The sequence below is a fragment of the Urocitellus parryii genome, chromosome 2, assembly GCF_045843805.1.
Source record: "Urocitellus parryii isolate mUroPar1 chromosome 2, mUroPar1.hap1, whole genome shotgun sequence".
Lineage (NCBI taxonomy): Eukaryota > Metazoa > Chordata > Mammalia > Rodentia > Sciuridae > Urocitellus > Urocitellus parryii.
In genome coordinates, this window is record NC_135532.1 from 114,011,402 (window position 1) to 114,034,789 (window position 23,388).

Here is a 23,388-nt window from a genome sequence, read left to right on the forward strand (position 1 = left end):
CTGCTAAATAGAGACTGAGAACATATAGCAATAAAAATTCAAACAAGGCCAAATATTTTATAACAGAACATATTGAATCAAAATGTTTGGCCTGGAAAACTTGAGTGTATATGGATTTCTTTGCTCATTTCCTTTTGCTACATGAAAGGGTCTTTGAGTTGGAGAGAAATCCTATTTTAAGCTGTTATTTTCACCAAAAAGCCTAGACCCCCTGAAGAGTGTATATAGGCTGTTGATTTCATCTCTTATTTTTTTCAAAGCATGTAAATCATATATTTAAGTGAAAGTTTTAACATGAGGCTGCTGCCAAGCATACTCATGGAGGTAATATTAAGCACCCACATTCTGCTTAAGTTCCAAGTTTAAAGATGCTGAGGCCGTAGGAGTGAACCTCTTGTTACTGGCCATGCACAGCCAGCTCAGCACTTGCACCCCACTTTCCATTAACACAGCACATGCTTGTTGCACTGGTTAGGTGTCTTCTACAGACTGGCCCTTGGGATAGGAATATGAATAAGGTACCACATCTCTGCCCTGAAAGGGATTCTAATTCAGCCAGATCCGAAGATGGACATGAGAAAATCTAGCATAATCTTTTGTGAGTTGTCACCATGGAATAAATATTTGTTGAGTGAGTGAACAGATGTATGATATTTAGAAATGGCAAAGTTGAACATGCCTTGAATGTTCACATGTGATCCTTCAGGATTGTGATTCTGGGTGAACTATGCCAAGTACAGCACCACCCACATGCCAGGCATTCTGAACCTGGAGAGTGGAGGTCAGTGCTGTTTCCTCCTTGAGAGAAGGAGCCACATGAAATCAAAGGGCTGCTCCCCTGCCTGTCTTGGTGCCCAATTCTGTTGTGTCCACAATGCAGGTACACGGCTCTGGGCTCCACTAGTATCTCTACCAGGGCTAGGGCCCCTGACAGCCTTGGGGAGAAGCAGTCTAAGGAAGTAGGATCAGACTCTAATTCAAAAGCCTGAATCAACTGGATTTATGGTATTCTTTAAGGGGACCAACCAATGACAGAATAATTGTTCTCACATACTCAGTTTTCCAATATTTTTCAAAATGCTGGCCAGCACTTCCTTAAATAAGGAGAATATTTGATGCAATTAGGCATCTAGACATCAGGAAAGACGTCCAGAAATGTAAAACGTTTCTTACAACGTGTAGACTAAGCCATGGCGTCCTTCAGAAAGCACATCGGTCAACCCACATGTCCCCTCTATGGGTAAATTCTCACCACCTCCCCATTGACTTCTACACCAACACATCGAAATTCCCTGGAGTTTAATATTTAATGACCAATATTTTTATTCAATTAAGTGTATATTAAGTCAGAGGAAACAAAATGCTAGAGTTATCATAGAGGTCCAGGAATGATTATAATTGCTAGCGTTTATCATTCTAACGACTATATACTAGGTTTTACATACATTTTTGTAATTTTTGTGACCATTATTGACTCTGATTTACAAATGAGAAAACCCAAATTAAGCAATTTCCCCAAGGTCACACATTTACCCAGTTGTAGAACCAAGATTTTAATCCAGACAGGCTGATTCCAGAACCCACAATGTCAACCTCTAAGGCAAGTCCAAGTTAAAGGCATAAAAGTTAAGAAATTGCAATAATAATTATTCTTTAATGTTATAATATATTGAGAGAACTCAGAGGATGTCTAATATTTTAGAAATCGTCTTCCCCTGGGTGACATTTTATAAGAAGAGCAAGAACTTTGGTATGGTAGTGTGGGGGAGATTATTACATGCAGCAAATGAGTATTGCAGAAACTGTTTTCAGTTCCTCCAATTGTTGATTCAGTTTTGATAACCACTTTTTTAAAGTACAGAGTAGAAATTTTTTAAATTGCAGAAATAACTCTGTAATCCTGGAAGACTTACTGGTGGGGTTTATGCAGAGATTGAGCAAGTGGACTTAACAGAACAGCACTTGTTTCTGGAAAACCATACAGTCCCCTTGACCAGCTGCCCCTGTGTCCTGGAACTGCACAGGGTGTGTAACCGTAAGAGTTAGTCAGTGGACTGCCCTGGGACACATCTGGCTCTCTATTCAGTCCCATGTTTTAAAAGTAGGAAGAAGAACTAGGTCATGACTTTCACTCTTGCTTCTCAAGACACGTGGGATGCCTTTGTTCTTACGTCCCACAGAAAACAGCCTAGAGTTTTGGCAGTCATGTTCCCCTCTATAAATCTGGGCTGTCCCCAGCGGATCACTCTGAATCACTAGATATTGAGAATTTGAAAGTGATTGTCAGTGGGAGGTCTCCTCCAGTTCTGAAAGAAAATGGGCAAATTCTTTTCAGACGACCTTCTATCATGTTTCCTCTACAGAACTGAGTTCAAATGTTTCCGTTATAAGAACGTGGTGTTAATTATATCACATGGGCAAACAGAGATGGTTTTGGAATGAAATCAGTATGAAACAAGCCTCCTCTGTAAGGAGACTTTCTTCAGACACTAGAAACGACTGGTACCTACAGCCATGGCTCTCCTTTGACTGATCTCCCTCTTCCTGGTGACGGGACTTTCTGCTTCAAATGTCCATGACAAAATGGGCCGAACAAGATCCGAGAACCCAACTCCTAATGCCACCAATAGCCTTAAGAGTCCATCAATATCCAACTTCGCCATTTAGTTTCAATGCCAACTTTCAAAGGCTTTTAAAAGTTACGAAAGGAACCCCATTTGGAATGTATGCGACGGCTCGGTTTGTCTTTGGTCTTTCCTCCTGCCACGCGGGCTAAAACAGTCCTTTGTGCTAAATGTTGCTAGAGTGCCAAAAATGGGGCCAGGCCTGTCACACATAACTGTGTGTGTCCACATCTGCATTCTGTCAGAACTACTGAAGATATGCTGATCACATAAGACAGCCCCAGCTTGTTCAAAGATACTTTGGCATATCCATGACAAATCAAATCCATATTCAATTAACCAACTCAGATATGAAACGTTTCTCCTTTCCCCCATCCTCCACTCCATCTTCCTGCTCCAGGTTTCTGTGTCCTGGGCCTTCCTCTCCCTGTTAAATCTCCCACATGCTCTCATTCTCTCACTCACTTGCTCTCTCACATGCACACACACACTTGCACACACACACACACACACACTCTCTCTCCCAGAGCAAAAGAAACTCCTCTCCCCTCTGTGCTTCCTGTCCCCTGCCCATTTCTGCACTGTGCAGGGCATGCTGTCTGCCCTTAGTCTCCTACTAGACAGTAACCGTAAGAGGAAGAGCCACGTACCCATCTTTGTATGGCCTGGCACACGGTAGTGCTTAATAAGCACCTGGCAAAGGGATGATGAATTTGTTAATCATGTCAGTGATAAGACAACTATGCGAAAAACAGGATTTGTTTTGAAATGCCATCTTAAAGTCTAACTTGAGGAAATTTAACACTCTATCAAAAATTTTTATAAGCTAACAAAATGTGTGCACGCCTGTAATCCCAGTGGCTCAGGAGGCTAAGGCAGGAGGATAGTGAGTTCAAAGTCAGCTTCAGCAATTTAGGGAGACCCTAAGCAATTTAGTGAGATCCTGTCTCTAAATAAAATACACAAAGGGCTGAGGATGTTGCTCAGTGGTTAAGCATCCCTGGCTTCAACCCCTCATTATCCCTGCCCCCAAAAAAGTGTGCACTGTGGTGTGCACCTGTAGTCCCAACTGTTAGGGAGGCTGAGGCAGGAGGATCACTTAAGCCCAGGAGTTTAAGACCAGCGTGGGCAAAATGGTGAGAGCCCAACTCATAAACAAAGAAAAAGAGAACCTAACCAAACGGAATCTTTGAAACAGAACTTTTGGAAAATAAGCCTTTTGTAGGAAAAAAAGTTACTGTGTACAAGACTTCAGAAGGTTAGGCAAGCCCAACTGCTGTGTCATATTCAAATGCCTACATACGTGTGCACAGAGCCCATTACAGACTTGCTGGTAACTGGTGAGCCTGGGTGGGAGACAAGCCAAGCCCAGTGAGCCAGCACCCTCTAGGTGAACTTCCCTGTTTCAGCTGTCACTATTTTCCAACTCTGTCTGCCTTTGCATGTTGGCCAAGAGTCTCATTCTGATGAAGGAGAAAGCACGTGGTTAAGTCTCATTTTCCATGAGGCACTAGTTACGCTAATTATCCACAAACGAATCACCAGCCCACAAATGTGTCCTCAGGAAGTGCTTCCCTGAAGCAGTGGATTTGAGCTGTAATCAGAGGGCTAAGATCTAGTTAAGCAGGTGAAGAGGGCAAAAGGAAGGTCCAGGAGAAAGCACAGACACAGAAGCCTGGTGGCCGGAAATGGCATAGTGAGTGTGGGGAATGGGGAGGACTTCTCCCCAGCAAAGTGGAGTGCAGGGTCCAGCCCAAGCTGAGTGGCAGAGACCAGTCCATGGAAGACCCTGAAAGGGCAGTCACTGAGCTAAGAGCATGGGAAGCTATGTGAGATGTCAGGCAACAGATGTCACCATTGTTTTTTGCTTTGAAGAGATCATCCTGGCCACTGTGTGAGAGGCAGACTGGAAGGAGCCGGAGTCGTTCTATGAGGGGCTATTGCTGTTATTTTAGGTAAGAGGTGAGGACACCTCATACTAGGGCTGTGGAGAGAGGCACACGGACTTGAGAACAACTGAGAAAATAGATCCTCAATATTGTGGTGGTGGACTGGACAGGGGGACAGGACAGTGAGTCTCAGCCTGATGCAGCCGACTGAGTAGGGTTTTGTTTACTGAGCTTAGGGAATCCTGGGAGAAAAACAAGCATAGGGGAGGGACACAGTAGTGAATTTTAATTTAAATGAACTCAGTGTGAGGTGCCTGACATTGTGTAGGTGGTGGGAGGTGAAAACCTAGAGTTCAGAGAAGCAGCCTTTGTGTGTTTGGAAATGGTTCTGAGAAGTGGTCACTGAACTGTAGAACCAGCAAAGCCTGGTTAGGGAGAGTTCAGAATGGAGAGGAGAAAATTCCCCAGGAAACAACTGAACAGGAGGCTGAGAAGGAGTGTCTAGAGGGCTGGAGGAGCAGGAAGTGCTGTGTCCCACAAACTGAAAGATGAGAAGGTTTTAAGGAGGACTCAGTGATCAGGATTGAATGCTGCTCAGAGGACAGTATCGTGAGGACTGACCGTGTACACTGAATCTTTTCAACAGGTAAATTTGTAAGTGAAAACAAAGCTTCATTCCTAGAATATTTATAAGTAAATTAAAAATTGTGATTATTCTGAAAACTGATACCCAGAGCTCTTTTGAATACACTCAATGGTTTTTCAAAGAAGCCTCTGCAACCCTGGCTAACACTCCCCATGGTAACACTGGTTACAGCTGCCATCCTGTTGCTCATCATGGATGAGCCTATTTCTTCCACTGAACAATAAGTTCTAAGAAGTGATCCCTTGGGCTGGAGATGTGGCTCAGCGGTAGCGCGCTCGCCTGGCATGCGTGCGGCCCGGGTTCGATCCTCAGCACCACATACCAACAAAGATGTTGTGTCCGCCGAGAACTAAAAAATAAATATTAAAAATTCTCTCTCTCTCTCTCTCTCCTCTCTCACTCTCTCTTAAAAAAAAAAAAAAAAAAAAAAAAGAAGTGATCCCTCCTCATGCACCCATTCTCAGTCCCTAGTACACAAAAGATGCTCAGAAAATATTTATCAAATAAATGAATCACCAAAGTTTGTATCTTGGAAGATTTTCAATAGTAAACTTTTTCTTAGTCAAAAAAACAAGTTGATGAACTCACAGCAGATTCATTTTAGGAGAAAAAGGGTAGACCTTCATACAGTGATATTTGCAGTGTCTCTTTCCTGCAAAATATATTGTGTAAACAATCTTCCAAGACAAGTTCTTTCAAAGGTACTGTGATAAGTAGATCATCTTATTTAACAGAATGCATGAAGTATTTATAGATATATATTAAAAATGTACATATGTGTGTTCACATGCACATGCATATGTAAATACATATGCATGGGTGTATATGTAAGACTTCTCACTGAAGCTCCTAAGGCAGGACTTGTAAACTCCTACTCATTGCCAAAAGGTTTAGGGGCCAAGTGCTGAAGACAGCAGATATAGTTTGTGTTAGGAACTCCACGAAGGCCCTGCAGGTAACTCCGTAAAGTGTTCTAGAATCCCAGGGCTGCAGAGACAGCTGGGACAGTGCAACCACAGTGTGCTCAATTTGCACAACCCAAATTCTCCTGGTCACCAAGGCGTGAACAGATCGGATCTCTTTTTCCCAGCACCCAGCAAGTTCTGTAATGTCAATGCATGGACAAGTGCTCAGTGTTTCAAACCATCCAAGGTCCTATGGCCAGACATACCAGTGGTATCTGTCCATGAGATCTTATTAATAAGAGTAAGTGGAACCAACATAGGATATGTGAGACTCTTATTAAAATTTCATCCTAAAATCAATGATCATCTATGTCCCTTCAGTTCTACCTTCCTGATCTTCTCCCATTGGTTCCTATTAGTCATCACTTGGTAATTTTAGGCCAATTTTCTTGGGTCATAAAGGCACAAAGATGACTACACATGCCCCTCAGAACTACCAGACAGGTCATCTTCTTGGAAGCACTCTTAGAATTTTTGTCTCACTGATAAGACAATAAAATCAAATTATGCAAACATTGATCTGAGCCTTTTCTCTAGAATCTTCTCAGCTAAAGGAAGCCAAGGCTATGAATATGATCTTGCACTTCTGTGCTATCCTTTTATTTCATGGAAAAGCCACACAAATTTCTTTCTGCTGTTGTTTTTTCAGTTTTACTCTTCTGTATGTTAGAGGACCTGCCACTGTCATCTATCACGAGGATGGTAATAATCTCCTAGAAGTTCTTGGACTACAAAGAATCACCTAGGGACCTTGTTAAAAACTCAGGAGAGACCACTTCATAGAACTTACTATTTAGTGGAAGAAATAGTCAATTAAAAATAGGCCCCTCACCCCACCCCGAATTTGGATTCAGTGACTTTGGGATAATGCTTGGAAGTGTGCCTTTAACAAGTCAGTGGATAATTGTGACAGAGGTGGTTCTCAGAGCACAGCTTGGGAAACAGCTCTGACGGCTTATAAAGTGGTAGTTCTACTCAGTACTCAGCTTGTGGTCAGAGAAGCTCTGAAAGCATGCTGTTTGATTTAACCATTGAGCAAGTGGCACGCACCCGCTAAGGGATGCTGTAGGGCCTACCTTCTCTGTCCTATTTGGTCCCCAGAGGATCTTATGGGGCCTTACAAAATCCATGCTTTCATGCCTCCTTGTTCACACTGCTGACGAGGAAACATGGCCTCTAAAACCCTGTGGGGTATTTATAAAAAACACACCAGCTCTTGTGGTCCTCAGTGACTTCAAAAGCCACAGACATGCAGTCTACTAGATATGGCTCCCTGGCCTCTGTGCTCGCATGCACCTCTGTAAGCCCACCCTCTGCTTTATTAGAACTGGCGTGTGCACACACAAACATGCAAAATCAGTAAAACCAGGGAAAGGGATGGGAGTAAATTTGAGACTCTCAATATATACAAAGAAATCCCCTATGGACTGGGTAGGAGCCATAATTCCCAGAAGCCGTAATTTCAGAAGGTGGTGTATTACATATTTTTCCTCATCTCTAACTTTAAAAGTAAGCATTTGGGGTTTATGTATTTTCTTCCAAAATATGACTACTTTTGAAGGCATTTACCTTAAACAATCAAGAAAGACTATTTAAATTTCAAGTATAAATTAAACTCATGAGAGTCTCAAGTATAGGGTATGCAATGCAATGTTTTGGAGACAAAATTGGCAAATGCCAAAAAGTACACAAGATAAGGAATTTGAGTCTGGCTGGAGAGTACTGTCTTCAGCACAAGGACCAGGGGTGGCCCAGAAACAAAAGGGAACAACCACACACCACGTGGGGAACGCTCCCAGGGCACCCAATCCATTATGAGGTTGACCCGAGAATGGCAGTCCTAATGAGCAAGTGAATCCGTTTCTCCAAAGCTCTAGTTCACCTTCATTTTGTGATCCTGAAGTGCCTCTCCCACCTGCATTTTCATTAAAGGTACAAGTTCAAAGCATCAGGCTTTGAACCTTAAAAGGACTCCCTTTCTCACACTGACTTTGTTCCCCATCCCTAACACTTTTTTATAGGTCCCATTACACTCTTAATTAGAGGAAGGAAGGAGTTTCCTATCCTAAAGCAACGAGGATGTGCTATTTCTAAAACCATCTACACATCATCACAATAAAAGGATGATGATAATCATTTTTGGTTAGCATAATTATGATGTTGGTAGCTGCCGGTTATTGATCCTTACTATGATCAGGTCTTGGTTAAGCAAGGCCACTGTGAACCTTCATGCCACTTTTTCGTACCTTTATTTATGGTAGATGTAGGGCACTCAGGGGTGTATGGCTTGACTAGTGAATTCAGGTTGGATTTCAGCTCCCCTCACCACCTTGGCCAAGTGCCTTTGTACAGTCAACAACCTGCATGGCCATACATGTCAACGTTACCCTGTTGGTAAGCATAACAACTCTAGAGGGGAGAAACCTGAAGCTCACTTAGGTTAAATAACTTACCCAAGACCAACCAGCTTCAGAAAGGACAGCATCCTTAACCCACAAATGATAGGCCAAATCAGAGAAAGTCCACACAGTCCTATGTGATCTAGTACATAAGGAGTAAATATATGACATTCAGCACACCATATTTAGTTAAAATTAGTTAAAACATTCAGAACTGCTGTGTACTTTAAAATAAGATGTAGACTTTAAATTGTTAAATTCTTGTGCTAAAACTAAAGGGGTCATATGCCTTCAAATGTTGCCTTTCATTACATTACAGAGCAACAGAGTCCAGCTTGCATGAAGGCCGCGGGTCCCTGGGACTGGCCTCTCCTTGGATTCTGCTCATGGTTCCCAGAATGCATCTCAACCCTCTCCCTCAGCTTTGTTTCTCTTCTGGTTTGGTTTGGTTTGGTTTCAATCAACCTTCCTGCTCTTGTCCCTGAGAATTCAGTTCAGACAATATCTGCACCAGGAAGCTTCCCCGCTTCCTCTGCCCCAGTTTATCCCAAGTGCCCTCTGACATGCTCCCATGAGACTCTATGCACCCCTCTGTCCTGTGCCCCGCCTCTGTACTGGGACTGACTCCGCACCAGCCTCTCCTGCCTTCTTCTATCTCAGAGACAGACTGCCCTGTTGGTCTTTGCGTCCCCCTTCCCTGGCATGTGCCTGTGTGGTACCTTCAATTAAGGCATTTGGAATAAAACAGTGGGGAGAATTAGTGAATGGCCAAAAGTGTTGATAAAAAGTGGAACTCGGTGTTCCCTGACTGTTGAGCCATCTCTATAACCGGGCGGTGGCTACGCAGCCCTTCTTTTCCTTCTAAGGCATCAAAAGATGTTTCTCTATATTTTGCTTCACTTTGCTCCTTCTTGTGCTTCCTCCAGAACAGGCAGTCCCCAGCTGTCTAGTGCACAGGCTACTGCGGGATGGGGTACAAATTACCTGTGAATATGCACATCCTAGATACCAATTCCGACTTCTAGCCTCTTAGAGTTCAACACCAGCAGGTGTTGCCATGGAGGAGTGAGGCCAGGGGTTTCAGGCAGCTCTGCTTGGCCCCTGTGGGCTCACTGGGTCCTCCAGTCTGGGTCACAACTCCCACCAGGGACAGGTCTTCCTCGGGGTCCTAACTGTCCTCTCCCTTTTCCTCTTCAGGCAGAGGGGTGTTGGGCCTGCAAGGCCACTGGCCCCAGAGTGCTATGATGCCTGTCCACACCTTGCCCACACCTGTGTAAACTGTCCCTTTATTAACTCCTAAGCTACCCAGCTGGAGGCCACCTGATTCCTGTAGGGACCTGCATCGTACACCACTGACCCCAGCTGGGGGCCATGAGGCCTTCTGAGCACTGGTTGGGATTACGGGCTCCAGGCCCCTCACTTGTCCTTTCTAGCAGGGCTTTAGAGGAACATCCCAAAAAAGTCCACATGGGGCTCCGGTGACTGACACCCAGTCTCTTTCCTGACTTACACCTTGGAAACTGTGGATGGACTTGTCCCCTCACCCCCAACCATGGCTTCCCCCAGAGCCTTGGGAGCTGCTTCTATTCCCTGCATTCTTAGGTTCTCTTGCACGTTTTCCCTTACACGCCTCCTCTGCACCCATCTTCCCCTTCTTCATCAGTGGCCGGCTCTTCCCAACCAGAAATGGAACATCCTCTTTTGGGGTAACACTTAGCTTTTACTCCTCCAGTGGCACTAGCCAAGCTGGACACTGAGCTGTCCAGTTGGTAAAATGCTCTACCTGCCCACCAGATTATTAAATTAAGCTCCCCGAGAGCCAGGTATTGTAACCCCTCAGATCTGACCACCATGTCTTTTGGCTTTTCTGTGCTCAGAAGTGTGGGTGAGGGATGGCTGAGGGACTGACAGATGAGTATTTGTCATTCCTCCTACAGTGGGGTGCTCAGCTTTAAGGAGTCTATTATTATCTCACTTTTACTCATCAACTTCACCTTGAGAAGCACCTTCAAAATTCATTTTTTGTCAATAAATATTATCAACTCTTCATGCACAAAAGGGTTACAATTGATGTATAAATATTTGAATTAGCATTCTGAAAAACATTTAAGTGGACAAATGTGGTAACAAAGTTCCAACTGCACTAAAAAATTCAGTTCACTATCTCATGTCTTTCTCAGCCAGTTGATAATTAAAGAAAGGAACAGACCCCAGCTGGAGAAAATTTTTTTCTGGAGGTGAGGTGTTTGGAATGAAACGATGTATTAACTAGAAAGTGAGAGAGGGCTTGAATATCCAGTATGTGTTACATTGTAAACAAGATTGTTATAGATACATGATATTCCCTCCTTGAATCATTCCACATCTTATTTTTCAAGTGGAATATGATAATCCTTAGGAAAAAAAATAATTTTCTTTTTTTACTTTAGCTGTGCAGAGATTGTGGTATCTTATGAGAATTATTGCTTACAAGGACATGCTATAGGCGATAAACTCTTTAAAATAACACTACCCAGTCATGCATATGCTGGACATAATCGAAAAAAAATACAGGTATAGGAGAACAATTAGGAAAATTTTTAAGTCTCTCTCTCTCTCTCTCTCTCTCTCTCTCTCTCTCTCTCACGCACACACACACACACACACACCTTTTGAAACTATTTTAAAATTAATCTTATTGGTGTTATGAACTTGAATTCTAACTTTCCTTTATAATCTATGATGGTGGTCCCATAAGATTATAATACACCTGAAAAATCCTTATTGTCTAGTAACATTATAGTTGCTGTAATGTCATAGCCTAACATAGTAGTCATACATTTGTGGAGATGCTGCTGTCCACTAACCTATTGCACTGCCAGCCATATAAAAGTGTAGCATATGCAATTATGCATAGTACATAATATTATTTTTATCATTTCTTTATAGTATATACCTTCTATTTATTAAAAATAAGTTGGTTATAAAATACTTAGAAATTCTAAAAATTTGTTCTGTAGAGAAATTGAACAGAATATATAACATAAGGGTGTTTACTGCAGCATTCTATATCACAGTGAAATGAATAAGTAATGAACAAAATTTCAATGGAGAACTGATTAACTTACTGTATAATCCTAAAACTGATGATATATACATTTTAATACATATGGTAAATTGTCTGTGACTTTTGTTGCAAAAAAAAAGTGATAAATCTAAATATAAAAATATCAACAACAACAAAAAATTAATCTTACAGCTACAAACAGCCTGGCTTTTATTGAATCTTCTGAAGCTGACCGATACCTAAATTTGGGTCCTGACATTCATCTACTTCAAGGGTCAGCTGACACGTCCTTCCTAAGACCCCTCCCTGGACTTTTTCACTTAGAGCAGTGAATGCAGCAGCACATTCTGAAGTCCTTTGCCCCTCAGTCCCTGGCAAGCGTCCTATTCCGTCTTGAGTCTCTATCACAGGTGGGCATGACACCCAGCTCACCCCACGCCTCTAAGGATCCTTCAACAATCTGGCCAAGTGCTTCTTATAAACCTATGTCACGTACAGAGTGCAAGTGAAGCATCTGGATCTACCTTGAGGAGAAACAGAAGTGAATCCCCTGCACCAGACCCAGAGGGGCCCGTGTGCTCAGATATTACCAAAGTCAGTCACGACTCCAAATCATCTTAGGTGTCTTAACCATTTCAAATATTTCCATGGGTAAATAGGACACACTGAGAAACAAGAAATGTACCCTTATCAAATGATGTTACATTAAATTGCCTTACCATTAAAACTGTGGCAAGAGAGCAGTGTGATTAAAGGCTGGAATAAAACCTTTACTGAAATGGGGGAGGGGAGTGGGCTACCTGCTTTGCCATTGACCCCAAGTCCTCATACACACCTCTTTACTTTGGTTTTTGACCTCTAAGCTTCCCTTTGAGCAGAGGGGGGGCTGCTGTTATTTCAAGTCTAAACCTTCGGAGTTCATATTCCAAATCCTTGAACATTACAATTAGACTATTTTTTTTTCTAATTTGAAAACATGGCAAATGTTTTCATGGTGTTTTAAAAAAAAATGTTTGTTTGTTTGTTTTAATTTTTAACCTTATTCTTGCCATGGGATTTTTTGGTAGTGATGGTTTTCACTTTTTTTTTTTAATTTTAATTTTTGTTGTTGTTTTCCTCTTGAATCTTGAAACTTTCTTCCTCCAGCAGCTCACACTGGGACTCTATGGTATGGTGTGAATAAACACCTACTGAACCTCCAGTCTAGATAGACCCCCAGGCTGCTCCTGCTGTTTCCTGACTCCTAAAGATATGCATACCACCCTCCCTGGTCTACCTTGATCATAGCCCTTATCACTACCTATTAATATACTTGATACATATTTCCCATTGTTACCCTTAATTTGAAGTTGACAAGAGAACAGCCAATTGAATAGTCATGAGACAAGGAGAAAAAGTCAAACTATACCTAATAGAACTTTGCTGATGAAAACTGAACTTTTCATTATTGTTATCCCAAAAATGTTCTGTCGGGATAGCCAATCCACCTGAGGTAGTTATTTGGCCTACATTAGGAAAAATATATATGATAGTGTAAAAGACAAAGTTGTTCTCATGTGGTCAAAAAGGCACCATCCAGAGTTTTTCCAAAGCAGTGAAACAAATTTCATTACTTTCAAAGTGCTATGAAAACTAAGCATTCGTGTGTATAAGTAAATGTCTCCCTGCTCTGGATGCAGCTTTCACTGTCTGTCCCCACTGAAACCACGGGCTTTCACATAAATTTAATGAGTTAATCTTATGTCATTGGTCAAAGGAATTAAGTCCTTTGGTATCTCAGCTTCTGACACTGTAATGGATCTTCTGGGTTCGGTGATTGTGCGTAATCACATTCTGCGTCAATGTTAGATGCATTCAAGGAACAGACTCCCTCACTGGGCCAGGTGCTGAGTTAGACACCTGGTAACTGAGCAAGCCCCTGCACCTGTGGAGCTTCAGCTGAATGGGGCATAAAGCCATTAGTCAGACAAACGACAGTGGCCATCACAAATGCAGACAATTGATAAGAAGAAATGTACTATGAGAGCGTGTATACCAGAAGCTGCTCCAGCCTAGGTGTGGAAAAGGTGTCTTGAAGGAAGCATTTCAAACAGAGAGAAGCGGTCAGTTGTTGACTAAGGGAAAATGGAAGTTCGGAGAGGAGAATGTTTAAGTGTTTCAGAGACTGGAAATATGGACAAGAGATTTGGGAATGTTTGCCTTACAGCTTAGTGTAACGGCTTTAAAAAAAATTGTCTTTTGGAGTACTGCATTGACTTTTGCTGCCAAATATTTAAATATACTTGGTTTATGATTATTTATTAAGCTATATTTCTGAGCAGTTCATGTGTCATAAAGCATGGAAACTTTCATTTTATTATCTAGTTATTGGAAAAATCAATAGTAGGAAACGAGCTTATGGCATCTTAACTATTTTGGGCCAACATTTCACACTTGTTATATACTGATTTAGTATATAACCAAATGACCTAAAGAACAGAATGACATGAAACAAAGAGGCCAAGAAGTGCAGGGAGTTGTGTGTCTGATGAACCCAGATCCCCTGGGCCAGAGGCTCCTTTGTGAGCTAATTCACTTTTTTTTCTGGAGGTGAGGCGTTTTGAATGAAACGATGCATTAACTAGAAAGTGAGAAAGGGCATGAATATCCTGTATGGGTTACATTGTAAACAAGATTGTTTTAGATACATGATCTTGCCCTCCTTGAATCATTCCACATCTTATTTTTCAAATTATTTTTTTATTTGTTCTAATCAGTTATACATGACAGCAGAATGCTCTTTGATTCATTGTACACAAATGGAGCACAATTTTTCACTTCTCTGATTGTACACAAAGTAGGGTCACACCGTTTGAGCAATCGTAAAAGCACCTAGGGTAATGGTATCTATCTCGTTCCACTGTCTTTCCCATCCCCCATCCCCCTTCCCTCTCCTCCCTCCCCTTTGGTCCATCCGAAGTTCCTCTACTCATCCCATGCATCCCCTCATTATTGATTAGCATCCACTTATCAGAGAAAACATTTGGCCTTTGGTTTTTTGGCAGAGCTCATTTCTTTTGAAGATCTCAGTACAATTTTCATCCTTCAGTCTGAAATGTGCATCCTTTTAGGGGCAAAGGAGGAAACGTTAACCAAATTCACAATTTATTAGCCCACTTTTCAGGTATGCTTACTGAGTTCTGGTTCATTATATAGTTCTGACTCTTGATCACTTGCCAAATCAATAATGGAAAATGAATGGCTTGATCGCTCTGTTACCTTAACAGTTATAAACCAAGATGGGCAGCCTCTCATCGAAGGGAAACTGAAGGAGAAGCAAGTCAGATGGAAGTTCATCAAAAGGTGGAAAACTCGTTACTTTACACTGGCTGGAAATCAACTTCTGTTTCAAAAAGGAAAGTCAGTAAGTTCTTCCATCAACTTTCATGCTTGTATTTTTAAAGTCTTGACCTCCACCTGCTGCTTAGTTAAACTTTCGATAATTTATAATCCTACATACAGTATTATTTTGTTGCAGATGTCCTTTTTTCTTTTTTTAATATTTATTTTTTAGTTGTAGGTGGATACAATATCTTTATTTCATTTTTATGTGCTGCTGAGGTTTGAACCTGGTGCCTCAAGTGTGCTAGGCAAGCATTCTACCACTGAGCCACAACCCCAGCTCCCAGATGTCCCTTTTCTACTCCAATCCCTATATTAGTTGGCTCACAGTCCCCCTTCAGTTTACTAGGGAAGCTTTTTTTTTTTTTTTTTTAGTTGACTTAAGCTTTAGAAATTGAACTAAAGAGCAATTGACTCAAACATGGTGCTGTAAATTTTCTTATGTACCACCTACAGAAATTTATGGCTTATGATATTGACTCTGGTTTTTAAAATAGCTATAGGTTATATGTGGAGGGCCAAGGAAGGGGAATGGTAGGCAAGAAGGAAGAAATAAAAGTTGATTTAAGTATCTTTTATATTAACAGAGTTTAATTTTTATGTTATTTATTTATTTACTTATTTATTTATTTTTGGTACTGGAGATTGAACCCAGAGGCACTTATCCCCAGCCCCTGCCTCCCCCCCCCTTTTTTTTTAGTAGTGCTCCCAGGGCCTTGTGCATCTGAGGCAAGCACTCTACCAACTGAACTATATCCCCAGTCCATCTTCATTCCTTTTTATTTTTTAATTTGAGAGAGTCTTGCTAAGTTACTGAGGCTGGCTTTGAACTTGTGATGCTCTTACATCAGCCTCTTGAGTCAACCAGGATTACAGGCCTGCACCACCATGCCCAGCTAACTAAGTTCAATTCTGATTAGGAAAAAGATTACTATCTTTCCTTCACTTGACATTCAGTTTATGAATAGAATCGAATTCTAACAGAATTAATAAAAATATTAATGTAATTTAAAATCTGAGACAGGATGCTCAGTAAATAACCTGGATTCTATACTTTCAGTGAAAGTCCTCTGAAATAGTATCCTATCTCAGTCAAGAGGTACAGGTATCCTCTTTCTTTCTTTTTATGACAGTTTCATTAATTATTAAACTCTACTTATTCAGGATTGGAGCATGGAATCTTGAACTACTTCTTGGCTGTTTTGAAACCTAATCATAATAGCAACTATTCAGTGTCTGCCATGTGCCCCACTGTACAGCCTCACACAGCCTCAGAACAATGCTCCAAGGCCAGCACTACTATTACAGTCACATTGCCAGTGAGGACTGTGAGGCTCCAAGGGGCTGGCTTGCCCAAGGGCAGCACTGAGAGAGTGAGGGAGGGTGACACTGGAGTCCAGCTCAGGCTGTGGCACCAGGGAATGTTCTTAAAGGAGGGTTCACACTGCTTCCCATGCACACTTAAAACATGCAGTCAGGGATGTATTATTAGTCAGCAGCCTCTAAAGACACGGAACAATGGCATCGAGAGACACTCAGAGGGGATTTACTGTAGAAATCGGCTCACAGAATTATGCAGACTGAGACGTTCCACAAGATGTATCTGCATGTTAGAGCACCAGAAAACTGACAGTATAACTGAGCCCAAGACCTAAGGCCTGGGAAGCAAGGGAGAAATGGTGTAATCCCAGACTGAGGCCAGGGGCCTAGAACTGGGGGTGAAAGCAAGAGAGGGACAACTTAAGTACCAGTGTCCAAAAAGGTCCAAGAACAGGAATTCTGCTATCCTGGGTTCAGGAGATGGATGTCTCAGCTCAAGAAGAGGGAGCAAACTAGCCCGCCCTCACTTCTTTTGTCTTTTTGGATTGGATTAGATAATGCCCACCCATATTGGTGAGGGTAAGTCTCCTTTACTCATTCAAACCTCTTCCGGAAACACCCCCACAGACACACTCAGAAATCATATTTCAACAACTAGCTGGGTATCCACTAGCCCAGTCAAGTGGACACATACACTTAACCACCACAGAAACCAAAAGATGCCTAATTAATTAATGAAAGATGTTAAATTAGTTAAAAATCACAATTAACTCTGGGTATATGCATCATATATTTATAGTTCTCATTACAACTTTATTTGAAAATTTTACCCAATAGAAATTAAATATGGTGCATCACAAATTTCGATCTATGTTCATTTAATTAATAAGACTTTTTGATAGATCTTTAAAATATTTTTGCAACACTTTTAACTCACATTACTTCCTTAATCTGTATTGTAACATACAAAGGTGAGTTTTTCTGTGACTAAAGATCTTTTTAAAATTAAAGTATAATGGCAACTTCAACTTAAACAAATTTTGGAGGTTTGAAGAAAAATCCTTTTTAGCTAGGTTCACATTGAAGCATTTTTAAAGTACTTAAAATGATCATATGAATTTCCTACATTTGTTCAAGAAATCAGGAATAGAAGTGGAGATGTAATGATTTCTCCTTAAGAGAAATCAAAGTTAGTCTATAAGGATATTTTTCTAGAACACAAATAATGACATATACTTTTAAACTCAGGACTCTGTTTTGGGGAGTTTTTTGTTTTGGTTTGGTTTGGTTTGGTTTTTAAGCAGGGATTGAATCTGAGGGAACTTAACCACTGAGCACTTAGCTGCATCCTGCTTCTCCCCCCCCCCCCTCCACAAGTCTCACGAAGTTGCTTAGGGCCTCGCTAAATTGCTGAGGCGGGATTTGAACTTGCAATCCTCCTACCTCGCCTCCCAAGCCACTGGAATAACAGGTATGCACACAGTGCCTGGCTTAACTCAGACTTTTAAGCAATGTTTAAAGAATAAGGTATTTTTATTTAAGGTTTTGGGATTGGTTTGATCTGGGATTATTGTATTATTTTGTTTTGTTTTGTTTTGTTTTGTTTTGTTTAGCCCAGGTAGTAAATTTGTAGATCTTATGTTAAACTAAAAAAGAAGAAGAAGAAAAGAATAAGCTATTTTACAATCAGTAACTTGTTTGATGTCTTGTCAGGGGATAATGGTTTGGTATTCCAAAAATCTGACAGAACATGTGGCTCAAATTGTAGGAAATAATGTGATACAGCATCAAGACCACAGCAAAATACCTCTAATCTCCAGGGATACAACCTGCCAGTGGTCATCAGCTGAAACTGCAGCCACATCATTAAAAAAGTCATTCTTTTATGAGGGAAATGTGCGTTTTTTAATTAAAACTGAGGCTGAAAGACCATAGTGCAATTTTTGTTTACTTTTGCATCCTTAGGGTCTTGATTTCCACCAACCAGCTCAGCTACAGTGTCCTTTACTTTCTGTTTATTCCTATTTTAATTGATTCACTGTTCCTCCTCAGGTCACTATGGTAATTTTTAAATTTCCTCATCAGTTCCCCCATGTATCAATTTCTCTACCTTGGACTAATTGGAAGAAATATAATTTTATTACTTTAATTTAAACCAAATTCAACTAACAAAGCATTGTCTAGTGTATGCACCTTCAGACTTTCTCCTGCACATACCCTAAAGTGATTTTGAAAAATGTGTGTAATACCTTACAGCATTTTCAATTGCATCAACACCTTCGTCATAAGTTTTAAGAGTTGCAGACTGTAATTTCCATTGTATTATAAATATCGACACTTAAAAATAAAATGACCCTACAGGGTGTGAAATCCTAGCAGCTTGAGAGGCTAAGGCAGGAGGATGGAGAGTTCAAAGCCAGCCTCAGCAATAGCGAGGCACTACGCAACTTGGTGAGCCCTGTCCCTAAATAAAATACAAAATAGGGCTGGGGATGAGGTTCAATGGTTGAGGGCCCCTGAGTTCAATCCCCAGTCCTTGAAAATAAAAAAAAAAATTTTTAAATTCCTCTCTCTCCTTTAAATATACTTATTAGCATAAAATACCACAACACTTTGGTATCTGACATCATCCATTAATTTTTAAAAATAATATAAATTAATATTTTCATAGAGATGTTTACATTGCTTCTTTTTTTCCTTGAAATAATATTTCTGTTGTATTTCCCCACAGAATTTACCCCAATTGCCCTATAATTTTCACTATAATGAAACTATATATAAATTGAAATTTAATTGTTTTAACTCCTTGCGATCATCAGTCTCTAGATATTAATATATTCTGATTAAGTTATTTTTCTTAGAATTTACATCAGTTATGAAAATTCATAAGTCTAAAACCAAATTTAATAAGCAATTATTAGACATTAGAAAGGAAAATGTTATGTCTTGATGAAGTGGGTGGAGAGTGGCTGCTTGGTTGACAGCTATTTCCTGGCCACTAGTATGTTAAATTGATTTTTTGTGTGGCGTGCCTGAGATTTGTCCAAGTGGAACAACACACCATGAGGAGGCTGTGAGGGCTGGGATGGGTGCCTTTTCATGGCAAAGTGAAAGAAGGGTACTTGGAAAAGGGGTATGGAGAATGGACAAGATTCTCAATCACTGATAACTCACCAGTAGACAAAATGTATTCAGGAAGCTTGAAGACCTGAAATTGCTTTCCAGAAATATTTAATTGCCTTCAGACAATTGTGCTAGCCCAGTGTGAGGATCCTGGAGTTGCAGAGAACCTTAAGCCTCTGTTTTCATTAAAGACAAATGCTGCTTCATTCAATATTCTTTCATCTAGTGTATATAGGCAATACATGTTTCCAAAAGTTTGGAGGAGGTTTGGAAAAGTTTGATCTACTCAAACATTGGACCCCTGTTTGTTTATTCCATTACAGTCTCATCCAGCCCTTCCTCAGAGGTAGCACAAAGGAAATTTCAATGTTGTGCCTCCTAAACTCTCTGAAATTCAGAGTTAGTAGAACTCCAAATTGTACTGCTGTGTTCAATAGAAAATGACAGAAAATCAAAGCACTCTCCCCCCTCCCACATGATAATGACATTCTATAGATTGCTATCTTGTGCCAACTTATGATACTACAACAAAGTCCCAATTTCCTACTTCCTTGGTTTTCTACTGGCTCCTCGATGCTTTCATATCCCGAATAGCAAAGGTCTTGTGTCACAGGAAGTGAAAGGGTCAGCCCTCCTTTAAAAATCCCCTGGCAGCCAGGCACTGAGATGCACACCTACAATCCCAGCAGCTCAGGAGCCTGAGGCAGGAGGATCGTGAGTTCAAAGCCAGCCTCAGCAATGTATCGAGGCACTAAGCAACTCAGGGAAACCCTGTCTTTAAATAAAATATTTTAAAAAGCTGGGGATGTGGCTCAGTGGTAAAGCACCCCTGGATTCAACTCCTGGTACCAAAAAATAAATAAAATAAACCCCCTTGTAAGCTAGAGGCTTAGCCTACAGCAGCAGCCAGCTCATCTTCTCTCCTCCCCATGCATTTCAGAAAGATGATCCCGAAGATGCCCCATTAGAGCTCAGCAAGGTACAGAGTGTGAAAGCCGTGGCCAAGAAACGCAGGGACCGCTCTCTCCCTCGGGCTTTTGAAATCTTCACAGACAATAAAACCTACGTTTTCAAGGCCAAGGATGAGAAGAATGCAGAAGAGTGGCTGCAGTGCCTCAGTGTGGCAGTTGCCCAAGCCAAAGAGAGGGAAAACAGAGAAGTGACCACGTATCTGTAGGGACTTCCACTCCAGCCTCCCAGGAGCATGCCCAGTGGGCCTTGCTGGGGCAAGGAAAGGAGAGAAATGCACCAGGTCAGGCTGTGTCCTGCTGTATGCCGTGGGGTAGTCGTCCCTAAGAAGAAGCACTGGCAGGGGCAGAGTTCTGAGTAGGCATCACACCCTAAGCCTGCTGTCAGGACTTCTGTCTGAAGCCAGGAGCAGCAGGAGCCACAGAGCACCCCCTCAGGGCTGTGGCCTAGGAAGGCAGAGTCCCCAGTGCAGGAACTCCTATAGAAATGCCTTTGAAACTATGAAAACAACTTCCAGTGAGGCTGAACTACCTGAGGAAGATTGGTGCTTCCAGTGAAAACCAGTCTGCCAAAGGTATTGAGAGAAAAAAAAGCTATTCGAAAAAATGATAAAAAATTATTATTAAGATAATAAAAATAGCTTTTTTAATTAGGAAAAGTGGAAGTAATGTACACTGAAGAAAATCATTCAACTTACTACAGACACCTAACCACATTTATCCTCTCTGTATGAAAGAGGTTAAACATGGTAAAAACGGTTCTCAAAGTAAGCCACTTATGAAAGTAAATGTCTGTCTTTCAGAACTACTTATTTAATTATCCCTTGGTTCTTATAATCTAAAGTTTAGAGACTTGGGCCCATCTCCTGCCCAAGGCAGTCGGAGAAGATGAAGAAAACATAGAAAACTATTTTCTCCATCTTTCAACTATGTGCCATCTCCAGTGAACTCAAAGATGTTAAATTAAAGTTCTGTACTTTTCTTTGTTGTATTCAGCCTGGCAGCATCTCCAAATGACAAACATTTATTGGTTTTCACATATATGCTTTTTTTCTTTTTAATTAAGCGGTGAAAGGCAGAATTCTAGGATGACTTCCAGTGCCCCATGCCCTGGTATAACACTCCACCACTTGAGCGTGGGTGGGACCTGAAACTGGTTTCTAATAAAAAAAAAATGATAAAAGCAATGGAATATTGGGGCTGGGGATGTGGCTCAAGCGGTAGTGCGCTCGCCTGACATGCGTGCGGCCCGGGTTCGATCCTCAGCACCACATAACAAACAAAGATGTTGTGTCCGCCGAAAACTAAAAAATAAGTGTTGAAAATTCTCTCTCTCTCTCTCTCTCTCTCTCTCTCTCTCTCTCTCTCTCTAAAAAAAAAAAAAAAAAAGCAATGGAATATTCTCTCCCAAGATAATGTCATATTATGGCAAAAGTGAAGAGAGTTTTGCAGACGTAATCAAGGTCCTTAATAAGCTGGTTTTGAGTGAATCAAACAGGTTATTTTCCTGGGCAGGCTTGACTGAGTCAGGTTAAATTCCTTAAGACAGAGTGAGCCCGTCCACAGCCTTCCTCCTGGCCTTGAATAAGCATGCTGCCGTGAGTCCAACTGCCGCAAGGAAATAAAGTTTACCATCAACCACTTGATCTTTGAAGAAGATTCTTAGCCTGAGAAGAGAGCCTAGCACCAGGTCACTACCTCGATTGCAGCTTCATGGGACACTCAGCAGAGGACTAAGCCATGCTTGGACTCCTGGCCCACAGCAACTTTAAGATGACAAATGTATGCTGCTTTAAACAGCTAATCTTTGGTGATTTGTTATGCAATGATAATTAATACTTCTAGAAGCTCATTTGGAATATACAGAGGATAACTCTTTATTTGAAATTTATTTATTATGTAATCTAGAAGCCTGGAGAAAGATTATAGTCAGTACCCTGACTCTACTGCTAATTCACCAGAATGGGAAACACAAAAGTAATCATGTTTGGGGCTGAGGTTGTGGCTCAGGGGTAGAGCGCTTGCCTAGCATGCGTGAGACACTGGGATCGATCCCCTGCACCATATAAAATTAAAACAAACAAAAAAAAACAAATAAAATAAAGGTATTGTGCCCATCTACAACTAAAAAAAATTTAAAGTAATCATGTTTGAGGAAAGAAACTTAATTTTAACTTGTAAAGTTTGAATATATTGTAAGATACAGAAGTTATTATGCATTGGAAATAGAGTTCTAGAGGTCAAATTCTGGCTTTACTGAGTATACAGGTAGTTGCTAAAGATGTAGAACTAAATCAAATTATGCAAGGAGAATAAAAAAGAAATAATAATTAATAAGGACCCTTTGGGACACCGGCATTTAAGCAAAGGCAGGCTGGATTCACTGGCTAGCATTCAGAGATGATATAGGCCAGGGCACAGAGAGCCACAGAAGCCCAATTAATGATTTCCAGAAGAAGGGAGGGACCAACAATATGAAATGCTGAAGAATAGTCATTCAAGATAAAACTAGACTTTCTTAGGAAGCAATTGATATCATTGGGAAAAATAATGTCACCATTGGGTGTGGTGGCAAACACCTGTAATCCCAGCAGCTTGGGAGGCTGAGGCAGGAGGATCACGAGTTCAAAGCCAGCCTCAGCAACAGTGAGGCGCTAAGCAACTCAGTTTTATTTAGACCCAGTCTCTAAATAAAACATACAGTAAGGCTGGGGATGTGGTTAGTGGCTAAGTGTCCCTGAGTTCAATCCCTGATACCCACCCCACCAAAAAAAGAACAGTGTCCCTAGAGTGAACTGAAGAATTGCTGGGAGTCAGGAATTTAAAGTTACAATTGAACTAATCTTTCAAAACAGTGGTCTAAGATACTAAGATACTAGGGAAACACAGAAAGTGCTGTTGTGTTTGACTTGAACCCCAGAATGCCTCCCTCACTGTTTCCCAGTGGTGGTAGGGGATGAGCTAGACCAAAAGAACTGTTAGGAACCTTTTGGGCAAGCAAGGAGCAAAGGATCAGTAGAGGGAACA

General features: G+C 41.2%; 1 protein-coding gene across 2 annotated transcripts in view; it reads left to right on the top strand.

The window, feature by feature from the left end:
• Veph1 (ventricular zone expressed PH domain containing 1) overlaps positions 1-20,570 on the top strand; it is a 210,018-nt gene extending 189,448 nt beyond the window's left edge. For both annotated transcript variants that reach the window (XM_026392926.2, XM_026392927.2), the window contains 2 exons: positions 14,836-14,972; positions 20,334-20,570. In XM_026392926.2, coding sequence (XP_026248711.2) covers positions 14,836-14,972; positions 20,334-20,570 — 374 coding nt within the window. The remainder of the gene's footprint in view (positions 1-14,835; positions 14,973-20,333) is intronic.
• The last annotated feature ends 2,818 nt before the right edge of the window (positions 20,571-23,388 follow it).